At 38.8% G+C, this 20,359-nt stretch overlaps 1 protein-coding gene across 7 annotated transcripts in view; it reads left to right on the top strand.

Moving 5' to 3' along the window:
* Positions 1 to 18,144, top strand: part of pde4ba (phosphodiesterase 4B, cAMP-specific a) — a 444,556-nt gene extending 426,412 nt beyond the window's left edge. For all 7 annotated transcript variants that reach the window (XM_078407495.1, XM_078407493.1, XM_078407492.1 and 4 more), the window contains 8 exons: positions 936 to 1,114; positions 2,550 to 2,648; positions 2,842 to 3,006; positions 8,179 to 8,278; positions 10,178 to 10,332; positions 10,449 to 10,571; positions 13,675 to 13,857; positions 14,658 to 18,144. In XM_078407495.1, the coding sequence (XP_078263621.1) occupies positions 936 to 1,114; positions 2,550 to 2,648; positions 2,842 to 3,006; positions 8,179 to 8,278; positions 10,178 to 10,332; positions 10,449 to 10,571; positions 13,675 to 13,857; positions 14,658 to 15,047 (1,394 nt within the window). In that variant the 3' untranslated portion in view covers positions 15,048 to 18,144. The remainder of the gene's footprint in view (positions 1 to 935; positions 1,115 to 2,549; positions 2,649 to 2,841; positions 3,007 to 8,178; positions 8,279 to 10,177; positions 10,333 to 10,448; positions 10,572 to 13,674; positions 13,858 to 14,657) is intronic.
* The last annotated feature ends 2,215 nt before the right edge of the window (positions 18,145 to 20,359 follow it).

Below are 20,359 nucleotides of genomic sequence, written 5' to 3'. Positions count from 1 at the left end.
TCCTTAGGAAATAGTCATATGTTTTAGACTTTTTTCCCCTTAATTCACATCTTCAGAGTTACACTTAAGTACTGTGCATCAAATCCAGTTTTTAGTGAACATTTCTGAATAGATACGATATCAGTTAGAGAAGTGAGTTTGTCATAATCTTAATACATACCTCATCCAAATCAACGATTGAACATTAAAGGAAATAAAAACAATGATTAACACAATAGGATAGACACCAAAAGCTGGAGTAACTCAGCAGGATAGGCAGCATCTCTGGGGAGAAGGAATGGGTGGCGTTTCGGGTCGAGACCCTTTTTCAGAGGGTCTCGACCCGAAACGTCACCCAGAGATGCTGTCTGTCCCGCTGAGTTACTCCAGCTTTTTGTGTCTATCTTTGGTTTAAACCAGCATCTGCATTTCCTTCTTACACACTTTATCACAATAAGATCCTTGTAATGAAACTTTTTATCCCTTTCTTGAAGTCAACTTTCAGTGATTACAGATAAATTGTTCTGGAAAGGCAAGCAACAACGTTCTCCGATCTGTAGACCTACACTTTTACTTAACAGCTCCTCAAGATCCCGACCTGGTATATTACCGGAATAGGTAACGTTTCAGGTCGTGACCCATTCCTTCTCTCCGGAGATGCTGCCTGTCCCACTGAGTTACACCAGCTTTTTGTGTCTATCTTAGGAAAATTGAGTTGGCTGTCTAATGAGCAGTTTCTCTGTAACTGCCTGTATTCTCTTCCTGTGTACTGCAAAATGTTTCCAGAAAATGTATGCTGATTTTAGACCCACAATTGTTACCTATTTACTGAGTTTGTAAATATGCCTCCACTTATAGTGCTCCTCTCTATTACAACTTTCCTCTGATGATTATATAAGAGACCTTTTAGAACTAATTTATTGCAAGGTGTCATATATTCTGATCTCTTGTTACAGACAAGCAGAATGATGTGGAGATGCCATCCCTCACGCAGAAGGACCGAGACAAGAAGAAAAAGCAACAGCTCATGACACAGATTAGCGGAGTGAAAAAACTGATGCACAGTACCAGCCTCACACACACAAGCATCCCTCAATTCGCTGTGAAAACTGATTTGGAAGATTGTCTTTCCAAGGTACAAAGCAAGCCCTCATAGGCAGTTTGATAACCTCGGAACATGTGAAAAGGAATTAGAAGTTTTGCTGCACAACCTGATCTCCTTTCAGTGAGATCGTGCTTGGTCTGTGACCTTGCCCCATTTATCTGCCTCTGTCCCAAATCATTTCATTGTGTGATTGCCAGACATCAAATAATCATTTGATTTTTTTAATTCATTCTATAAAAATAAGTATATTTGTGGCAAAGCCAGCATTTATTATCGAGAATGGTTGCTGTGAGAAGTAACGTGACTCAGCATTAACTATCATTTGCAGGAGAGCTTCAAACCTCTATTCCATTTTGTACTTTTACTTTTGAAAGCAGTTTCTAAATTTTGAGGTACATTGGCAAATTCCCTGACTCATGGAAAGATGTTCTCTCTAACTACTCTGGTAGTTTGTTTTATCATCTTGTCATGGTTATTAGAACAGTACAGCACAAGCACAGGCCCTTTAGCCCACTATGTCTGTGCTGAACATGATAGAAAAACCACCACTTATCTACTTGCACATAACTCAAATTCTTCCATTTCCCTGAATATCCATAATCCTATCTGAAAGTCTTTTAATTGCCACTAACGTATCTGCTTCAGCAATCCACCCTAGGCAGCATGTTCGCGGCAATCACCACCCCCTGTGTAAAAATACTTTCCCTGCACATCTCCTTTAAACTTTGTCCTTCTCACCTTAAAGCTATGCCCTCCAGTATCAGCTTTCAGCTATCTGTATTTCAGAAAATAGAGTCTCCCTCGGTAGTGTCCCTCATTGGAATACTCATCAGGTTCAGGTATCATTCCAGTAAATCAATGTTGAACATGCTCAAAGACCAATACATGCTCCCAAGGTGTAGTTCTCAGGATCACTCACAGTATGTCAAGTCTGGACTAAAGTCACAAAGATGTTGGAATCTTTCGTAGCACATAAAGTACTGGAGTAACTCAGCAGGTCAGGCGGCATCTTTGGAAGACATGGGTTGGCGATGTTTTTGGTTGGGACCCTTCTTCAGACTGGCTGGACTGATCAAGGCATTGCTTAGCTGAAGCCTTAGTTTTTGGAACCTTGTTTTCTAGTCTTCCGCGTGTAAAGTCAGCATTCCAATACCTTTTCTATTTATTTTGAACCTGTCCATGAAATCGAAATAATTGATGTACCTGGGCCTCTTTGGGATTGATAAACAATTTATCATCCTTGTTTTGTCCAATAACGTACTCAACTAACCCATCCGCAGTCACTATCTCCATTCATAAAAGATCCAAGACGTGTGTTAGCATCAAGATGAGCATCTCCTTTCAGGAAATGAAACTGTTATATGTGCATGCACTGGATAAAACTGTAGAACTGTACGGTATGGTTTTAATAAATATCCCAAGAGTTTCGTGTAATTACTGTATTTCACTGTCCTTGTCTTTGCAGGAGCTGGACGACCTGAATAAATGGGGACTTAACATATTTAAAGTGGCAGAGTTTTCAAACAATCGACCGCTCACCTGCATTATGTACAGCATCTTCCAGGTGAGTGGAGCCAAGTGGGCAGAGAATACTGAATATTTCTGCTTCAGGACACACCACCCTTAAATATATTTCAGTGCACTAGTTTATAAAGTAAAACGAATCATTTTTTGCACAAGAAAATGTTCAGCGAACTGCAGCCCAAAATTATATTTAATTGATTTTAGCTTGACGTGCAATTTGCATTTTTCATTAGGAGAGGGACCTGCTGAAGACATTTCAGATCCCTGTGGACACATTTGTCACATACATCATGACACTGGAAGACCACTACCACGGCGACGTAGCTTATCACAACAGTCTCCATGCTGCTGATGTCGCACAGTCCACGCACATTCTTCTTTCAACGCCAGCTCTTGACGTAAGTCCAATTTAATGAACAAAAAAGGAAATGTCTGCATTTATATTTGGACCATTCTAACCAGAGAGCCCCCCGGATTGTTTTGCAGCCAATTATTTATTTTTGGTGAAAAATAGAGAATCACAATTAAAACGTTTTGTTCCCAAATCCTCTGCCAAATTCTCAATATGTTACAATAAACATTTATTGCTCCTTCCCTTCTGATAAATCCTTCCAATCATGAAACGCATAATCCTCCTGTCTTCCTACGATGATTAAACGCTATGTCCGATGCTTCGTAGAGCTTGTTGATTCTTTACTGTAGGTATCAACTTGACCCAATGGTTACAATAGTTGGATAAAGTGTAGTCAGAAACTCATATAATCTATGCTTCATTTCATGGTAATACTGCATTATTGGCTGTGTGATGCTTCATTCTTCAGTGAGCCATTGTAGACGTAAAGATTGTTGTCTCAGAAACTGTTTTGATCAAATATTTGACCAACCTTCATTCCAGAATTAGTCCCACACAGATGGATCAGTAAAGCAGTTATCTCATTTGTTGTTAAAATACCTCGAAAATAATGATTTTGTTGTGAAATTCTTTAGATTAAAGGATCCAAAAGGTGCTTTAGTGCATTTTCAGAAAGCTATTTAAGCCTGTAATTAAGGTATTCACAAAATGCTGGAGTAACTCAGCAGGTCAGGCAGCATCTCAGGAGAGAAGGAATGGGTGACGTTTCGGGTCGAGACCCTTCTTCAGACTGTACCAGCATCTGCAGTTATTTTCCTACATAAGCCTGTAATTATGTCATTTTGTAACATTTTAGCTGTTTTCTTCAGGTCAATGATCTAATTTTAATATAACAACAGTAAAGGCATTTTTCTGGGAAGTAAACATTCTGCATGATGTCTTTCATAATTTGAAGCTAACTACTGAAAGGCTTCTCCAGGAGAACAATTTTATTCATCATGAAAGAATAAAAGCCTAACAATAGTGCCAGTTCTTAGAGAATATATGTTTCTCTCGCTGGCACAATTATTGATTGCAATTTGTCCCCTATTTCTTCATGTGAGACGTTCTTTTTCAAAGCATTAGTCACTCTAGTCTTGTGCCTTCCACTTGCGTCTTCTTCTTTAACAGAGAGTGCGGATGGTCATTCAAATGCATGAAGCATCGCAACTAAACATAATGCTAACGCTAGAAACAAGGAATCGCAGATGCTAGTTTACAAAAAAAAGGGCACAAAGTACTGAAGTTCAGGCAGCATCCCTGGAGAACATGAATAGGTGACGTTTCAGGTCGGGACCCTCTTCAAACTGAAGTGGCCCGCTGAATTACTAGAGCACTTTGTGTTTTTTTTATAATGCTAACTATTCTTAGCCCCACCCAACTTCAATCACATCTTTACAATCAAATACAAATCGTACTTGTCCATTCCCTTTCCCAAACCCAGGAATACTGAAGCTAATTGTCGACTAGGCTTCACTGGCCGGGTTGAAATTATAGAATTCAGTGCAGAAATGGGATATAACTTGAAACCATCCTGGTCAGTATTGCACATATTCAGCAGTGTGTTTTCTCATTTGCCTTTTAAGCAAGAGTATTGAGTTGTGGATTTCAACATTATATGAAATACCCCATATGTCGGGTATATAGTTGTGTCACTTGTTTTCTTCAGTACTCCCTTTAATGTCATGCTTCCAAGATTCACTTTCTGCTCCAGTGGAAATGTTTTCCTCCAGCTAATAAAATGAGACAGACGAGACAGTCATCAGCAATGTTCTGGGACTTGGACTTGTTTATCCAGGGCAAGGAAATGTCAGACTTTACACATGAACTCCCGTGACTTAAAAGGCAAAACTGGCTTTAACCAGTATTTGTGACTGTCTGTGAGTGCATTAAATAGATGTGTCCGAACATAATATATTACATTAAAAGTTCACATTGGGTTAGAAATACATCCTTCATCCCTTAGACAAATTTTGCAATGTAAATATTGACTGTATTCTGCTTTTTTAAATTAGCTGCATTAAGTTGGGTGAAGTCTAAGTTTACCCCCGTTGAAACTACAATGCCCTCCATAATGTTTGGGACAAAGACCTAGCATTTATTTATTTGTCTCTGTACTCCACGATTTGAGATTCTACATTTGACACAGTTAAAAATGTTTTGGACAAAGACAAAAAGGAGGATGACACCAATGAATTTGGCGGCACTGTGTGTTGGAGAGGGGGTAGGTGATGGGGTAGGTGATGGTGTATTCAGTGTGTTGGTAAAATAACACAGCCAGCAGAATGGGAATTGTATTTACAGTGCCCTCCATAATGTTTGGGCCAAAGACCCATCATTTATTTATTTGCCTCTGTACTCCACAATTTGAGATTTGTAATAGAAAGAAATCACATGTGGTTAAAGTGCACATTGTCAGATCTTATTAAAGGCCATTTTTATACATTTTGGTTTCACCATGTAGAAATTACAGCTGGGTTTATACATAGTCCTCCCATTTCAGGGCACCATAATGTTTGGGACACATGGTTTCACAGGCATTTGTAATTTCTCAGCACCTAATCTTTCCTCCAGTTTTTCCATCACCTTTGGAAACTTTTATTGCTGTTTATCAACATGGGGACCAAAGTTGTGCCAATGAAAGTCAAAGAAGCCATTATGAGACTGAGAAACAAGAATAAAACTGTTAGAGACATCAGCCAAATATTAGGCTTACTAAAATCAATTGTTTGGATCATCATTAAGAAGAAAGAGAGCACTGGTGAGCTTACTAATTGCAAAGGGACTGGCAGGCCAAGGAAGACCTCCACAGCTGATGACAGAAGAATTCTCTCTATAATAAAGAAAAATCCCCAAACACCTGTCCGACAGATCAGAAAAACTCTTCAGGGGTAAGGTGTGGATTTGTCAATGACCATTGTCTGCAGAACACTTCATGAACAGAAATACGGAGGCTACACTGCAAGATGCAAACCACTGGTTAGCTGCAAAAATAGAATGGCCAGGTTATATAGTTTACCAAGAAGTACTACAGTTCTGGTAAAAGGTCTTGTGGACAGATGAGACGAAGATTAACTTATATCAGAGTGATGGCAAGAGCAAAGTATGGAGGAGAGAAGGAACTACCCAAGATCCAAAGCATATCACCTCATCTGTGAAGCACGGTGGTGGGGGCGTTATGGCCTGGGCATGTATGGCTGCTGAAGGTATTGGCTCACTTATCTTCATTGATGATACAACTGCTGATGGTGGTAGCATAATGAATTCTGAAGTGTATAGGCACATCTTATCTGCTCAAGTTCAAACAAATCCCTGAAAACTCATTGGCCGGCAGTTCATTCTACAGCAAGACAATGATCCCAAACATACTGCTAAAGCACCAAAGGAGTTTTTCAAAGCTAAAAATGGTGAATTCTTGAGTGGCCAAGTCAATCACCCGATCTGAACCCAATTGAGCATGCCTTTTATATGCTGAAAAGAAAACTGAAGGGGACTAGCCCCAAAACAAGCATAAGCTAAAGATGGCTGCAATACAGGCCTGGCAGAGCATCACCAGAGAAGACACCCAGCAACTGGTGATGTCCATAAATCGCAGACTTCAAGCAGTCATTGCTTGCAAAGTATATGCAACAAAATACCAAACATGACTACCTACTTGCATTTACATGACATTGCTGTGCCCCAAACATTATGGTGCCCTGAAATGGGGGGACTATGTATAAACACTGCTGTAATTTCTAAATGGTCAAACCAAAATGTATAAAAATGGCCTTTATTAAAATCTGACAATGTGCACTTTAACCACATGTGATTTTTTCTATTACAAATCTCAAATTGTGGCAAATAAATAAATGATGGGTCTTTGTCCCAAACATTTTGGAGGGCACTGTATGTGCAGACACGAATTATCATATTTGGCTTCCACCACTAACTTCTTTATCCCATCACTGCTTCTATTTCTTCCCTTCCCATTGCTCAGGTTAATCCAAACTGTTCGCAACCTGAGTGCTCAACTTTACCCCAAGCTGAAATATAGCCCTGTCTCTCCTTCAAGATCTTCTTCCCAGCTATTTGGACTGTACCTCAAGTCACCTGCTGCCTTTTGTTCTATCATTCCAGCATAGCACATCCCTGTCTGTCTGACGATCCTCCATAAAATTCAGCTCATCCATAATTCTGCTGCAGTATCTGATTCCGTGCAAAGCCCCATTTACTCATTCAATCAGCTACAGTGATGCCTTACTTTCGTGTCTTAAATCTTAAATTCTCACTTTGTATGTCAGTCTGCTGGTGCCTCCCTCTCTAAAACCTTCTCCAGCTCTACTACATCTGAATTCCTCTATGTGCATCTCTGTTTACTCTTGGCTCTGGAATTCTTTGAACAAGCCCTCTCTCCTCCATACCCCTACCTGTTCTTTAATATTAATGTGTAATGTTTTGATTAAGCTCTTACTTTTCACATCAAATATTTCTTTTGGTTAACCATTGAGATTTGCTGATTAGGCTTCAGGTGATTTTTCTCTTTTAAGTACTTTTTAAATGTTATGGTATATGGGAATAATTAATAAGAAATCAATGCATTGTTTTATGGCTCATCACTAGGATTTATTCAAGTCAGCTGATAGTATTGCATTGTTTTCAATGAACATAATCTTTTTTCCATTTGATTTTTCTTTTCCCAACGTCCTAGATTAGACATGAACCAATTTCCACTTCATCCATCTGTGGGGAACTGCAGATATATATTTTCCAGGGTTAGCTGCTCCCTGCCCAGAGAGGAGCACATAAGACAATGAGCTGTACTTACTCCCGTAGCAGTAAATGGGAGATAGGAATTGAGATGGAATAGAGATTTAAAGCTCTTCTGTGCCCTTGTCTTGCATATTACCACTGCAGGGCAGTGCATTCGCAAGAGCAAATTATAGCCTATTGAATTTAACTACAATGAATACAATAAGGGCCTTGACCCAAAACGACACCTATTCCTTTTCTCCAGAGATGCTGTCTGACCCACTGAGTTATACCTGCTTTTTGTGTCTATCTTCGGCGAATACAATAAATTTTGTTCCACAAGAATTTTTTTACAAACCGGTATTTGGGAACACAAAATAGCTGTGGATCCTATTTGTGCAATTAATGCCATCATTCATTACTCATTCATGTCTCTCTGTGTTTCCAGGCCGTGTTCACAGATCTTGAGATTCTTGCTGCAATTTTTGCAGCTGCAATCCATGATGCGGATCATCCTGGTGTCTCCAATCAATTTTTAATTAACACCAGTAAGTATATGGATGATGATGAATATGCTTTAACTACTGCCAAGGAGGGTCTTGTCTTCATTTTTATTTTTATTTGTTTGGGTTTTTTTCACTGTCTGATTTCTGATTAGATTTAAAATATATAAAAATATAAGAAAAACAAACCCTTCTTCCTTTGTTCATTCATTTTAGCCTTTCCCACCTTTTCTGAAGCACAGAAAAGACCACCTTTTCTGAAACCGAGCCTCTTACTTGATTGCATTTCAATTGACGTCAGTTATCTTAACAACAGCAGGAAAAAAATTCTAACCAGCTTTGTATCCAAAGTAGCAAATAGAACTTCTTTTTAAACGTGGCAGAGAGTTTTTGGAAGTTTTCTTTGTCCATCAGTGCTATCCAGATGGTCTACTCTCGTCGTTCTTAGTATTCATTGACACAGAGAGAAGTGTGATAAGAAGATAATACTCTGGCTCTTGTGTAGTTCCAACCATCAAGGATGAAATCTTACCCCAAATATTCCAAATATCTAGCACCGGATTTGAGAAAAGATGATGAACTTTCCTTTAAATTTTATAAGAAAACTGAGGCTTATAAAATGACAAATCTATTAAACTAGTACCACAAATCGTGTACATCCTGCCCTTTCAAGAACTCTAAAACTCAGGCCATACATTGTTGTATTAATGTGTGCTGTCACCATTTTTCAAGCTTTTTTAGGTAGTGTTTAAATCTCTGAATAATATGGGAAAATGGTTATGTTTTTATATGCCTGAATGCAGATGAAAAATAGCCGGTTTAAATAGTTATAAATTTATAACTTCGGAAGAAATGCTGATTTCTCTGAGAAGATCTCCAATTGGTATTATTTATGTGTCACACCAACACAGTTATTGTACTTGTGTATTTCTGTTTCCCTATTTTAGTTTTGTCTGTTCTAACACTCGGTGGGTGTGGTGACTAATTTTGTGTAGGCGGACTGAGCAATGAGAATAAAATTAATTCCAAATAGTCCAATTAAATCCAAGTAGTTTCAGTTTCTAAAGGAATCCTAAGATTCATCACATTTTATTTTTGTGCCATTGTTTCATGTTAGTTTTAAAATGGAACCATTCAAACCTATTTCCTTTGTTTTTGCTCCTCATGAACTACCTCAATTTAAGGAGCTTTTTTTCTCTGTCTCTCTTCCTAATGGTGGCCTGGATGTCCACCTTCCTAAGTAACCTGTCTAACTGGGCATTGTTTGCATTGCAGCAATTGTACAATATTATATGATTATACAATATTATACAATATGATGTACAATATTAACCGACTTACTTGACAATGGAAAGCTTGATAGGAGCTTACCGGCCCCTCCCCCACCATCACCTGCTGTTGGTCCAGGGGCCTGGAAGACAATTGTAAAACACTCACCACTCTCTGAGCTCAGATGGCAGAGCACAGATTGAAACTTAGACCACTCAATATAATGGGCTCAGAGTGGACTGAGCATTTTTTCTTAAACAATTCTCTCTACATCATAGATCTGTTATCACCACTGCCCACGTTTGAATATTTGATTTGTAATTGTAATATTTTATTATGTGTGATTTACATAGAGGATCTGCTAATCATGCTTTATAGCCATCAGTTAGCTAGCAAACAACAATGTCCAGCGTTCTTGTCCAACCTCTTTTTTTATCCTCTCTCCCAATCCAACATGGAGAAGAGTTCTGATGTTTTTTTGTCGTGAATTCTTTTAAAAAGGAAACCCAATATTGTACTTGTGTCAATCCTTCAGTAATATCGCATGCCTGCGCTTTGATGAGCTACGCTGAATTTTTTTTCAACAAAACACATTACCTAATTCACAAAGGATCAACAACAGATGGGTTTTTTTCAGCATTTTTTCACTTTCTTGTCCCTGTTTGTTTTTTTCAGATTCCGAGTTAGCACTGATGTACAACGATGAGTCTGTGTTAGAAAACCACCATCTGGCTGTAGGTTTTAAACTGCTACAGGAAGACTCCTGTGACATCTTTCAGAATCTCACCAAGAAACAGCGGCAGATGTTAAGAAAAATGGTTATTGAGATAGTAAGTATCAGGCAATGTGGACTGGAGCTAAAAACTGATGGACGTCTTTGGTTTTGTGAAGATTTAAATCTTGCAATAATTTTATTCAAGTGTTCAAATTTGATTCTTTGTTCTAGGTGTTAGCCACTGACATGTCAAAACATATGACCTTACTAGCAGACCTCAAGACCATGGTGGAAACAAAGAAAGTGACGAGTTCTGGTGTTTTGCAACTTGATAATTATACAGATAGAATACAGGTACGTAACATGAACTGAAACACTCGATACCAATGGCATAAGTGATGTCAATTGAAGTATAAAAGCATCCAAATTATCCACATAAATCTGCAGTCCTATTTTAATCTGAGTTATAATTGACTTGGTTGCTTCTGCAAGAAAGGCTACTGAGGAAAGATACCATCGAGGTATTTAAAATGATGAGAGGTTTAGATAGGAATGTATAGCTATCTTTCTCAGATAAGACCTGAGTCGAGAGTCAAGAGTATTTAGTTGTCATATGTACTCAAAACAAAACAATGAAATTCTTACCAGCAGCAGCATAAGAGGGCTTTAAACAGTATTCAGAGATAACATAATTTAAAAAATCAATAAATCATAAAAACCCAATATTATTGCAATTATTAGAATAATTGGGGGACAGTTTTAAGACATTACGTGGAAGGATTACAGGGGAATTGTGGAGAAAGTACAGTGGATGAGGACTGTGCCACTTGAAAGTACACTGGATAAGGAAATGGACTTTGCTCTTTTTAAATACCTTGATGGGCACTTAATGTGTTAGAATAATCAAAATTACAAACCAAGGGCTGGCAAATAGGATTAGTCTGAATAGAAATGATGGCCTTTGCTGTTATACAATGATCCTAGATATTTACCCACTTAGCAGCATTAGTGGGAGATTTCCAATCTAGCTGTATTAATTAATTGATTGCTTTAGTTAAAGAGCATCTCACTAGCACCACTACCCCAACAACTTCCCTGCCACATGTACCCAGATCAAGCTGAATGCTTTAACTGGTTAGAAAACATAGAAAAACAGGTGCAGGGGTAGGCCATTCGGCCCTTCGAGGCAGCACTCCCATTCACAATTTTCATGGCTGATCATCTAATATAAGTACCCCATTCCTGCTTTTTCCCCATATCCCGTAATTCCTTTAGCCCTAAGAGCTAAATCTAACTCTCTCTTGAAAATATCCAGTGAATTGGCCTCCGCTGCCTTCTGTGGCAGAGAATTCCACAGATTCACAACTCTCTGGGTGAAGAAGCTTTTCCTCATCTCAGTCCTAAATAGCCTACCCCTTATTCTTAAACTATGACCCCTGTTTCTGGACTCCCCCAACATCAGGAACATTTTTCCTGCATCGAGCCTGTCCAAGCCTTTAAGAATTGTATATGTTTCTATAAGATCCCCTCTCATCCTTCTAAATTCCAGTGAATACAACCCCAGTCGACCCATTCTTTCATCATATGTCAGTCCCACCATCCCGGGAATTAACTTGGTGAACCTACACTGCACTCCCTCAATAGCAATAATGTCCTTGCTCAAATTAGGAGACCAGGTGCGGTCTCAACAGGGCCCTGTACAACTGCAGTAGAACCTCCTTGCTCCTAAACTCAAATCCTCTTGCAATGAAGAGCCAACATGCCATTAGCTTTCTTCACTGCCTGCTGTACCTGCATGCTTACTTTCAGAGACTGATGTATAAGCACACCCAGGTCTCATTGCACCTCCCCTTTTCCTAATCTGACACCATTCATATAATAATCTGCCTTCCTGTTCTTGCCACCAAAGTGGATAACCTCACATTTATCCAAATTATATTTCATCTGCCCACTTACCCAACCTATCCAAGTCACCCTGCAGCCTCTTAGCATCCTCATCGCAGCTCACACTGCCACCCAGCTTTGTGTCATCCGCAAACTTGGAGATGTCACATTTAATTCCATCGTCTAAATCGTTAATATATGACAACTGCTGTACCTTTGTTACACGCATCCCTAATTTCCTGCTTAATGCTCTCCCCAACTTCCCTACTGCTGCTTTGTAGTCTGTATACAACTCCAACACGCGTTTTCTGCCCTTGGCTATTTTGCAGCTCTAACCATACCGATTCTACAGCATCCAAGCTAATGTTTCTCCTTGCTATTGCATTAATCTCCTCTTAAACCAGCAATGCCACCCCACCTCCTCTTCCTTTCTGTCTATCCGTCCTAAATATCAAATACCTCTGCATGTTTAGCTCCCAGCCTTGGTCACCCTGGAGCCATGTCTCCGTAATTCCAACTATATAATATTCCTTAACTACTAACTGCACATTCAATTCATCCACCTTATTACGAATGCTCCTCACATTAAGGCACAAATCTTTCAGGTTTCGTATCTCCCTACTACCTTTTGCTTCTATCCTCCTTTTATGGCCCTCTGTCTCCTTGCACTGTAAGTTTAAACGTGACCTTTCCTACACACAAGAAAATTGTAAGCCAGCTTTCAGCAGGTGGAATTTTTACACCTCTAAAATAGAGGATGACAGGACGAGAACAATGAAGTGCAAGGTTTGAAACATAGCCTGGAAATTAAATTACTATCCATTTGCGCACATGCTAACATAAATTAGAGAATAAAACAACAACCACTGTCTGAATATGAATAGGAGCACATCCTCTCAGTCCACCAGTTTCAATGCTGTGGTATTTAATTACCAGCATCATTAGGAGTATCTTGAAGCATTCGCATAAAGGATATAGAGATGTCATCATTGTCAACTACATGCCTCACATCCTTGTCAATCATAGACAGTAACCAGTGCCAGGGGAATAAGAGCAAGGAGACTTTGAACCAAAAAGTAAATAGAGTCAGAACAGGAGGAGAAAGAGTGGTAAAGGAAGAAAGTATTTAGCAGGAGGATGTCCCTGATCACCATTCAGTCTCATTTATCTGCTGAATGGAGGAAAGGATGTATTGACTGCAAGGGATACAAGGGGTTCTCCAATGTGGGGTACAAGGTATTCTCCAATGTGCAATACAAGGGATTCTCCCATGTGGAATCACAGCGCAAGGAGCCTGCAAACCCGAGTGCAAACTATTCCCTCTCCAAATTACGATCCCAAATACCAATATAGTACACTGATAATCAAAGGGATGTCAGACAAGGTTCAAAATCTCCTTGCATCTCATTCATCTTCTTTGGGATAAACTGGACAATGGAGTGTATTGTTGTAGCTGGCTTTCTTGCCAAAGGCAGGCCAGAATAATTTGCCTCCTTTAATGATGTTGTTCTTAAGATAATTCTGCGACACATAACTTTAACTGTCTGATAAGGCCTCTTTATTTCGCTCCTAGGTTCTCCGTAACATGGTGCACTGTGCCGATCTGAGCAATCCCACAAAGTCGCTCGAGCTGTACAGACAGTGGACGGATCGAATCATGGATGAATTCTTTCGCCAGGGAGACAAAGAACGGGAGCGTGGCATGGAAATAAGCCCAATGTGTGACAAACACACTGCAATAGTTGAAAAATCCCAGGTAGGCGACAAGTTATGTAGTTGTTGAGTAATCTTCAAAACCTCCATGAATGGTTTTATTAGTAGTCTGACTTCCTTGTTTTTGTACACACTGCCTCTATTTATAAAGTGAAAGATCCTTTATATTTTTTTAACTTTATCATCTTGATCTTCTGTCTTCAAAGGTTTGCCGATATAAACCTATAGGTGTGACTGTTCTGTGCCCTCTTTTTTGTATCATTTAATTTATATTTCCCCTCTACACTGTTTCTGAAAAGTCACCACCTCATATTTCCCTCATAATATTTTGTATATTTCTTTTGTCTGCCATTTTCTTACATTTGCCCAGCCTTTTTTGTTTCCTGCATGTTAAAGTTTGGTGTCATCTTTATTGACATAATGTCCTGAATGCCCTAGTGTAGGTTGCTCAAGTGTATCAAAAAGAGCAGAGGATCATGTGAAGCAACATCCCATTCAGAAAAATACATGTTCATCACTACAGTTATTAGTGATTTTGGTAGGGTGAGGGGATGGGATAAGAGCTTTTGATTAATGGAAAAGGATCAAGCCTGTTTGATTCTGAGCCTCTGCTTTTAGACAATCAGTACATTGGATTTCTATCCATTCTCCCTGGTGCTTTGGCTATTTATGCAGAAAGGATGCACTTGCCTGAATGTACCTGTTCCATTAAGTTCCAAATGAAGCACTTAGTCAGTGTTTTCTTTACAAACCAACAAAACTGTATTTCCAGCTTTTACTATGTATTTTATAATCTCTTTTTTAAAGGTGCACGTAATTTTAAATATCTTTTTTTTAACTCAGGTTGGATTCATTGATTATATTGCACATCCATTATGGGAAACATGGGCTGACCTCGTTCATCCCGATGCACAGGACATTCTGGACACATTAGAGGACAATAGGAATTGGTATCAGAGCATGATTCCCCAGAGCCCATCCCCTTCCCCCGATGAACATGACAATGAAGGACAATGTTCCACTGAAAAATTCCAATTTGAGCTCACGCTAGAAGAAGATGAGAATTCCGACGGAACTGAGAAGGAGGAAACTAGTCTGGGGGAAGAGGACAGTAGCTGTCAGAGTTGTGAAACAAAAATATTTGTTGCACTGGAGTCTGAAAACCTGGAAACTGAGGTGGAGGAAACGCAATTAGATCCTCTCACTGAAGACACATCACCAGTAGATACGTAACTTTTCTACAGAAGCGGACACATTGTCACGATAACAAATTATCTGTTGGGGAGAACCCTATGATGTGTGTTTATAATGCAAGTTAGACATTTGCTGAAGAATGTTTACCATCGTGGTTCAGATGATGAACTACCTTTGATGGCACGGTTGAAGAGGCAAAGGCGGTGGAAACATTTGGAAGTTTTGATGTATGAACTTGATTGCAAGCAATGTTTATTTGAAACTGGCGGGCAAACGCCACCCAACAGTGAGGGTGAGCATGCAAATGATGACACAACACTGAGAGATTTTGTACTGCAAGACACTGAAACTGTATGTCAGTCTCAACAATATGAAATAGCTTTTCATGTAGGAAAATTGTCTCTGTTAAGTCAATGACGTCTTAGGACTGTGTGCCTTTTGAAAAATGTTATTGTCCTTCCAGAAGTATTTTATTTAAGTGAACACAATTTACTAAAATCCTCACTAAACTTTTCTACGTTTGAAGAATAGTGGCATGAACAAATCCATTTCTAATTCTCTACAACATTAAAATAAATGAGAATTAAGTCTTCCAGTTTCCATCCTAAACTACTGCAATATCTTACAGTTAATAGCAAATTGTCTATAAAATGTATTCTTTGGTGCATCTTTACTTTTAAAGTTAAAAAGGGACAAAGAGTTGCAACATTTTTTTATGTATTCCAATCAGTTTAGTAGTTTAAAAACATTTTCTTTTTTATATCTGCCTTTTTTTAAAAACATTTTTGGGAGATTTTAAATAGCTACTTGTAACAGTCCTTGAAGGAGGAAAGGCAATTTATCAAAGTAAATTTGATGATCTCAAGTAATTGGCCTTGTGAAAGGTAACCATTATAACAGCCCCAACTAACAATGCATCCAATAGTTAAGATAATAAGTGAGATGTTGAATAGTTCAGTCAATTTCACCTCCAGGGCAAGAGTTCGAATCCAGCTCAGAATGACCTGTTGAAAGACTCCTTTCTGTTGGACCCAAAGTGAGGCAACTTGGGACACTCAACTCTGGTATGGACCTTTCAGGAAAGTTGAACACAAATCCAAAGATCTGGGTCTAAATTCATGTTAGTTCTGAAAGCCACATGGGGTGACAATGTTAGGGGAATGAAAAGATTCCTAAGATCGTACAGATGAGAGAAACTATTCAACCTTATTGGGATCAAGCATGCAAAGTAACCAAATACGTCCAGTTAACATTTTGTTAAATCATTCATTCCACATCTTTTAAGGATTAGTGTCTATTTTTCAGGAAATGCAAGGGAATTTTCCAAAGCAGCAGGCCCGTTTTATGCCTGCTTATAAATCTTCATAAAATCCTTAAGGTCTAAAATGGGAAAGAGTTACATCTCACAAATTCGGTGCCTATCTATGTTCATGGGTGCAAAAACATCGACCCAAGAGAAAAAATAGAGATAGTATGCTGCTTTAATATTTTATGTCAATAGAGATAAATATAGACCTCATTAATTGGGTTTGTGTTATATTGGCATCTTTCGCATTCCTCCACAACTTTTACACTCTCTGTGGGAAATATTCTGGTATTTACAGAATGTCAGTTTCCAGGTTTAAAAAGTAGATTCATGATCTGAGCTGAGACTTTCTCTCTGGCAAGACACCAGTTTCATAACAATCCGAGCAGTACAACCTTGCAGCTTTGATTCCAGTTGATTTGTTGAAAAAACATCTGTTAATCCCATCAGATCTTTTTTTTTGTTGCTTTTTACGTTAGTAAGATACATGCTGGAAATGTGTACACCAATATGTATTAACAACATTAATAAGTTCAAACAAATTATTTGTGATGTAATTTTAATTTAGTTACCAGGGTCAGATAAAAGGGAATATTTTCTCTTTTTACTCTTCACAATAGAAAGTCCAGATTGGGAGAAGGTTTCAGCTCTTTAGTTTCATACGTTTTCAAAATTGCATCTCCTTAAAAACTGGTATTTTAGCACATGTATATCGCCTGATCCATGACAGGGCACAAATCTCAAACACACACACTTTATTAATGACAGATATGATCATCTACAATTAAAATATATATTTTCAAAGGGAACTATGTTTCACTGGATAATTGGGCATTTAGAAAGCGATGGTAATGCACAGCAATGCCTTCCTCCTTTGTTTATACTGCAAAACCATTGTTCCTATTCATGACCTTAAAGGTCACAGAAATACATTGTCTACATGCAGGCTACTTCTAACCAATAATTTTAAACTAAAATATGGCAACAATAGTTTGTATTTGGAGACATTAGTGAACATTTAGATATCTTTAGATGTATCATGTAGAACTATGAGTTTGTTCACTTGAATGCATTGACCTATTAATTTATTCAGGTGTCTTGACATTCCTTACCAGCTTTATGGTTCAGTTGGGCATCCTTTGTACAGCATTGCACCCCATATTCTTAGAACACATCCTTTTTCTATTTAGAGATATGTATTTATACCATGTACATATTGTATAATGTTTACTGTAAATTATTAATTTATACATTAACATTGCCTTGAAAGTGGTGGTGTTACTGTGTAGAAAGTTTCAGGTGTGAATTCCCTTCTTACTTTTTTTTAAATTATTGTGTAATATTGAATAACCTGAGCAGTGGTGATAAAGAGACATATGGAACCCAGAGGTCACAGATATTAATGTAAAGATTTTTCAGTTATCTAAAGTAATCCACCACAGATTACAGTCTAAACCTATTCAATGTTCAACTATGAAACAATGTTGGAGATAACTGTTAAAAAGAAAAAATTACAAAACACAAAAAAAAATTGCAGTCTGATGTCCGTACCTTGTTAACTACGTTTTAAGCTTTTGGTCCAAATTGTGTTAAAAATGGTTCAACAGATTGAAACGTCTGCATGAATAATGGGTTTATATGTCTGTTAAACATTGCAATGTTTCAGGTGGCGATTTCCTTAATGTTTTCTGAGTCTCACACAATGTATGGTATAGTATTGTATATTGTGTTCAGAAACCTTTTAAGAAATTTTTATATAAAGTGATTAAACAAAAGCATGGATATATTTTATGTTCTTTCAATTTTATTGCATTTTGGAAGTTATTAAATAGCACAGATGGTGCTTTTAAACTCAGTGAGAATAATATTGCATTTTTATTTTCAATCTTCTCTCTTTATACCAATGACCCCACCATTGTTCACTTAATGGAATCTCTGCAGTAGATTAGATTGTCACTAGTAGGAAAATCTGGGACCAGAGGCCTTAGCCTCAGAATTAAAGGACGTTCCTTCAGGAAGAAGATGAGGAGGAATTTCTTTAGTCAGAGGGTGGTGAATCTGTGGAATTCATTGCCACAATCAGCTGTGGAGGCCAAGTCAATGGATATTTTTAAGACAGATTCTAGATTAGTAGGGGTGCCAGGGGTTATGGGGAGAAGACAGGAGAATGAAGTTGAGGGAAAGATAGATCAGCTATGATTGAATGGCGGAGAAGACTTGATGGGCCGAATGGCCTAATTCTGCTCCTGATTATGGAAAGGTTCTGTTCCTGCGAACTGTTCATGATCCAAATAGTTTGTAAGTCAGAGATGTGGTCGCGAACCAAGTTTCTGCACACTGGAAGATGCCTGGAGGCCCACGACAGCCAACAAATCCATCCCTTCTCTTGCCCAAATGCTTGTTTGTACGTATTGGCTGTACATAGGTTGGGTGTTTATAAGCTGATGATGACCTGAATGCAAGTCTCTGGCGCAGGCAGGGTAGGGTCAAGGGAAGTTCAATCTCGTGTGTGAGCAGTCATGTACTTTTGGTGATCCGTGTGAAATATTAGTTACAAATATTTTACCAGAATTGACAGCATCATCTGTGTGTGATTTACAAAATGTTACTGTACATAAATGGGCTGTGAGAAATGGCAATTTGCCACACTGATCCCCCACATCAACCAATGTGTTCCAACTTGCACGCTTAAAACCTGAACCCAATGTATTATATTGCCTGAGAGAATGTTCTACAGAGACTGTTTTAAGTAACCACTACAGACCTCCACTCGACTAATGTTCATTCAGGGCCAGCCATTTGGGTCCTACTCAACATTGCCATGGTCCCAGCAGCCCTGGAAACCACTCTATGTCATGGAGCATTTTACCCTCTTTGTTTACAATCTTCCCAATAAATGTTAATTTGATTAGAAACCAGGCATGTTTCCAACATCTCTTTTGAAGGGATTTATTGACATGGAATTACTGCTTTTTTGCTGCAAAGTTTGTGCCACTGCCTAGGAGTGCTAAAGTACCATCAGAGTACTGTGCATGCACTGAATACTAACTGAGGCAGCAGTAGGGGAATAAGAGGAATATAAAGAACCATTCGAGGAATTCTAATACAAAGAGAAATAGAGGAAATGAATGACTGCATGAGATACGTACGGTGCAGTCAGATACCACTGAAATATGTGTCTGTTCTCAATTTTCTTCATTAGGCCAATTACTGCTGTGCTACAGTGAGCGATTTACAGAGAAATGAGCTGACAAATATCAGCTGAATCAGCTTGTAACTTATTGAACGGCATATATGGGTAATGAAAACCTTCACGCATCAGCTGGTCCTTTTAGTTTGGGCTCTGTAGATGAACTGCTTATATGTTATCTAATGACATGAAGCACAGAAGTAAAAACCCTGAAACTGTGCAGCAGCAGGCAGATCTAAAAAAGCATCAAAATGTAGAAGAAAGGAACTGCAGATGCTCGTTTACAAAAAAAGACATAGTGCAGAGTAACTCATTGAGTCAGGCAGCATCTCGAAGCACATGGATAATTGATGATTCGGGCCAGGTCTGAAGAAGGCTCCTGACCCAAAACGTCACCTCTCCATGTTCCCCAGAGATGCTGCCTGACCTGCTGGGTTACTCCAACATTTCGTGTCTTTTTTTTAAAAGAGCATTGATTGATTGGCTCATTGAGAGACTCAGCAACCACTTAGAAGAGGTGAATGGATAGCAGAGTGGCTGTGTTGGCAGAGGCTGTGTGTTGAGGTGCAAGTACTGTGTGTGAGGGTAAGTATTGAGGCTTTGACTTGAGAGGTTTCGGCGAGGAGGGTGACGGCAAGATAAAGTAAGGTTGTTTTTTTCCATAACCAGCTTCTTTAGTCTAAGTGGAGCCGGGATTGCAGTTAGGACAGTGGTATGCATGATGCAGGAAGTCAGGGAAACTTCCAATCTACCTGAGAACTGGGAAATGTGTCCAGTTGCAACTCCTGACTGACTGCCTGAGGGAACAGCAACTGCAGCTGGACACACCTCATGATCGTCCAGTAAACTGAGGGC

The sequence above is a fragment of the Rhinoraja longicauda genome, chromosome 11 (assembly GCF_053455715.1).
Source record: "Rhinoraja longicauda isolate Sanriku21f chromosome 11, sRhiLon1.1, whole genome shotgun sequence".
Classification (NCBI taxonomy): Eukaryota; Metazoa; Chordata; class Chondrichthyes; order Rajiformes; family Arhynchobatidae; genus Rhinoraja; species Rhinoraja longicauda.
Note: the sequence above shows the minus strand (reverse complement) of the source record. Positions and strands in the feature narration are given on the sequence as shown.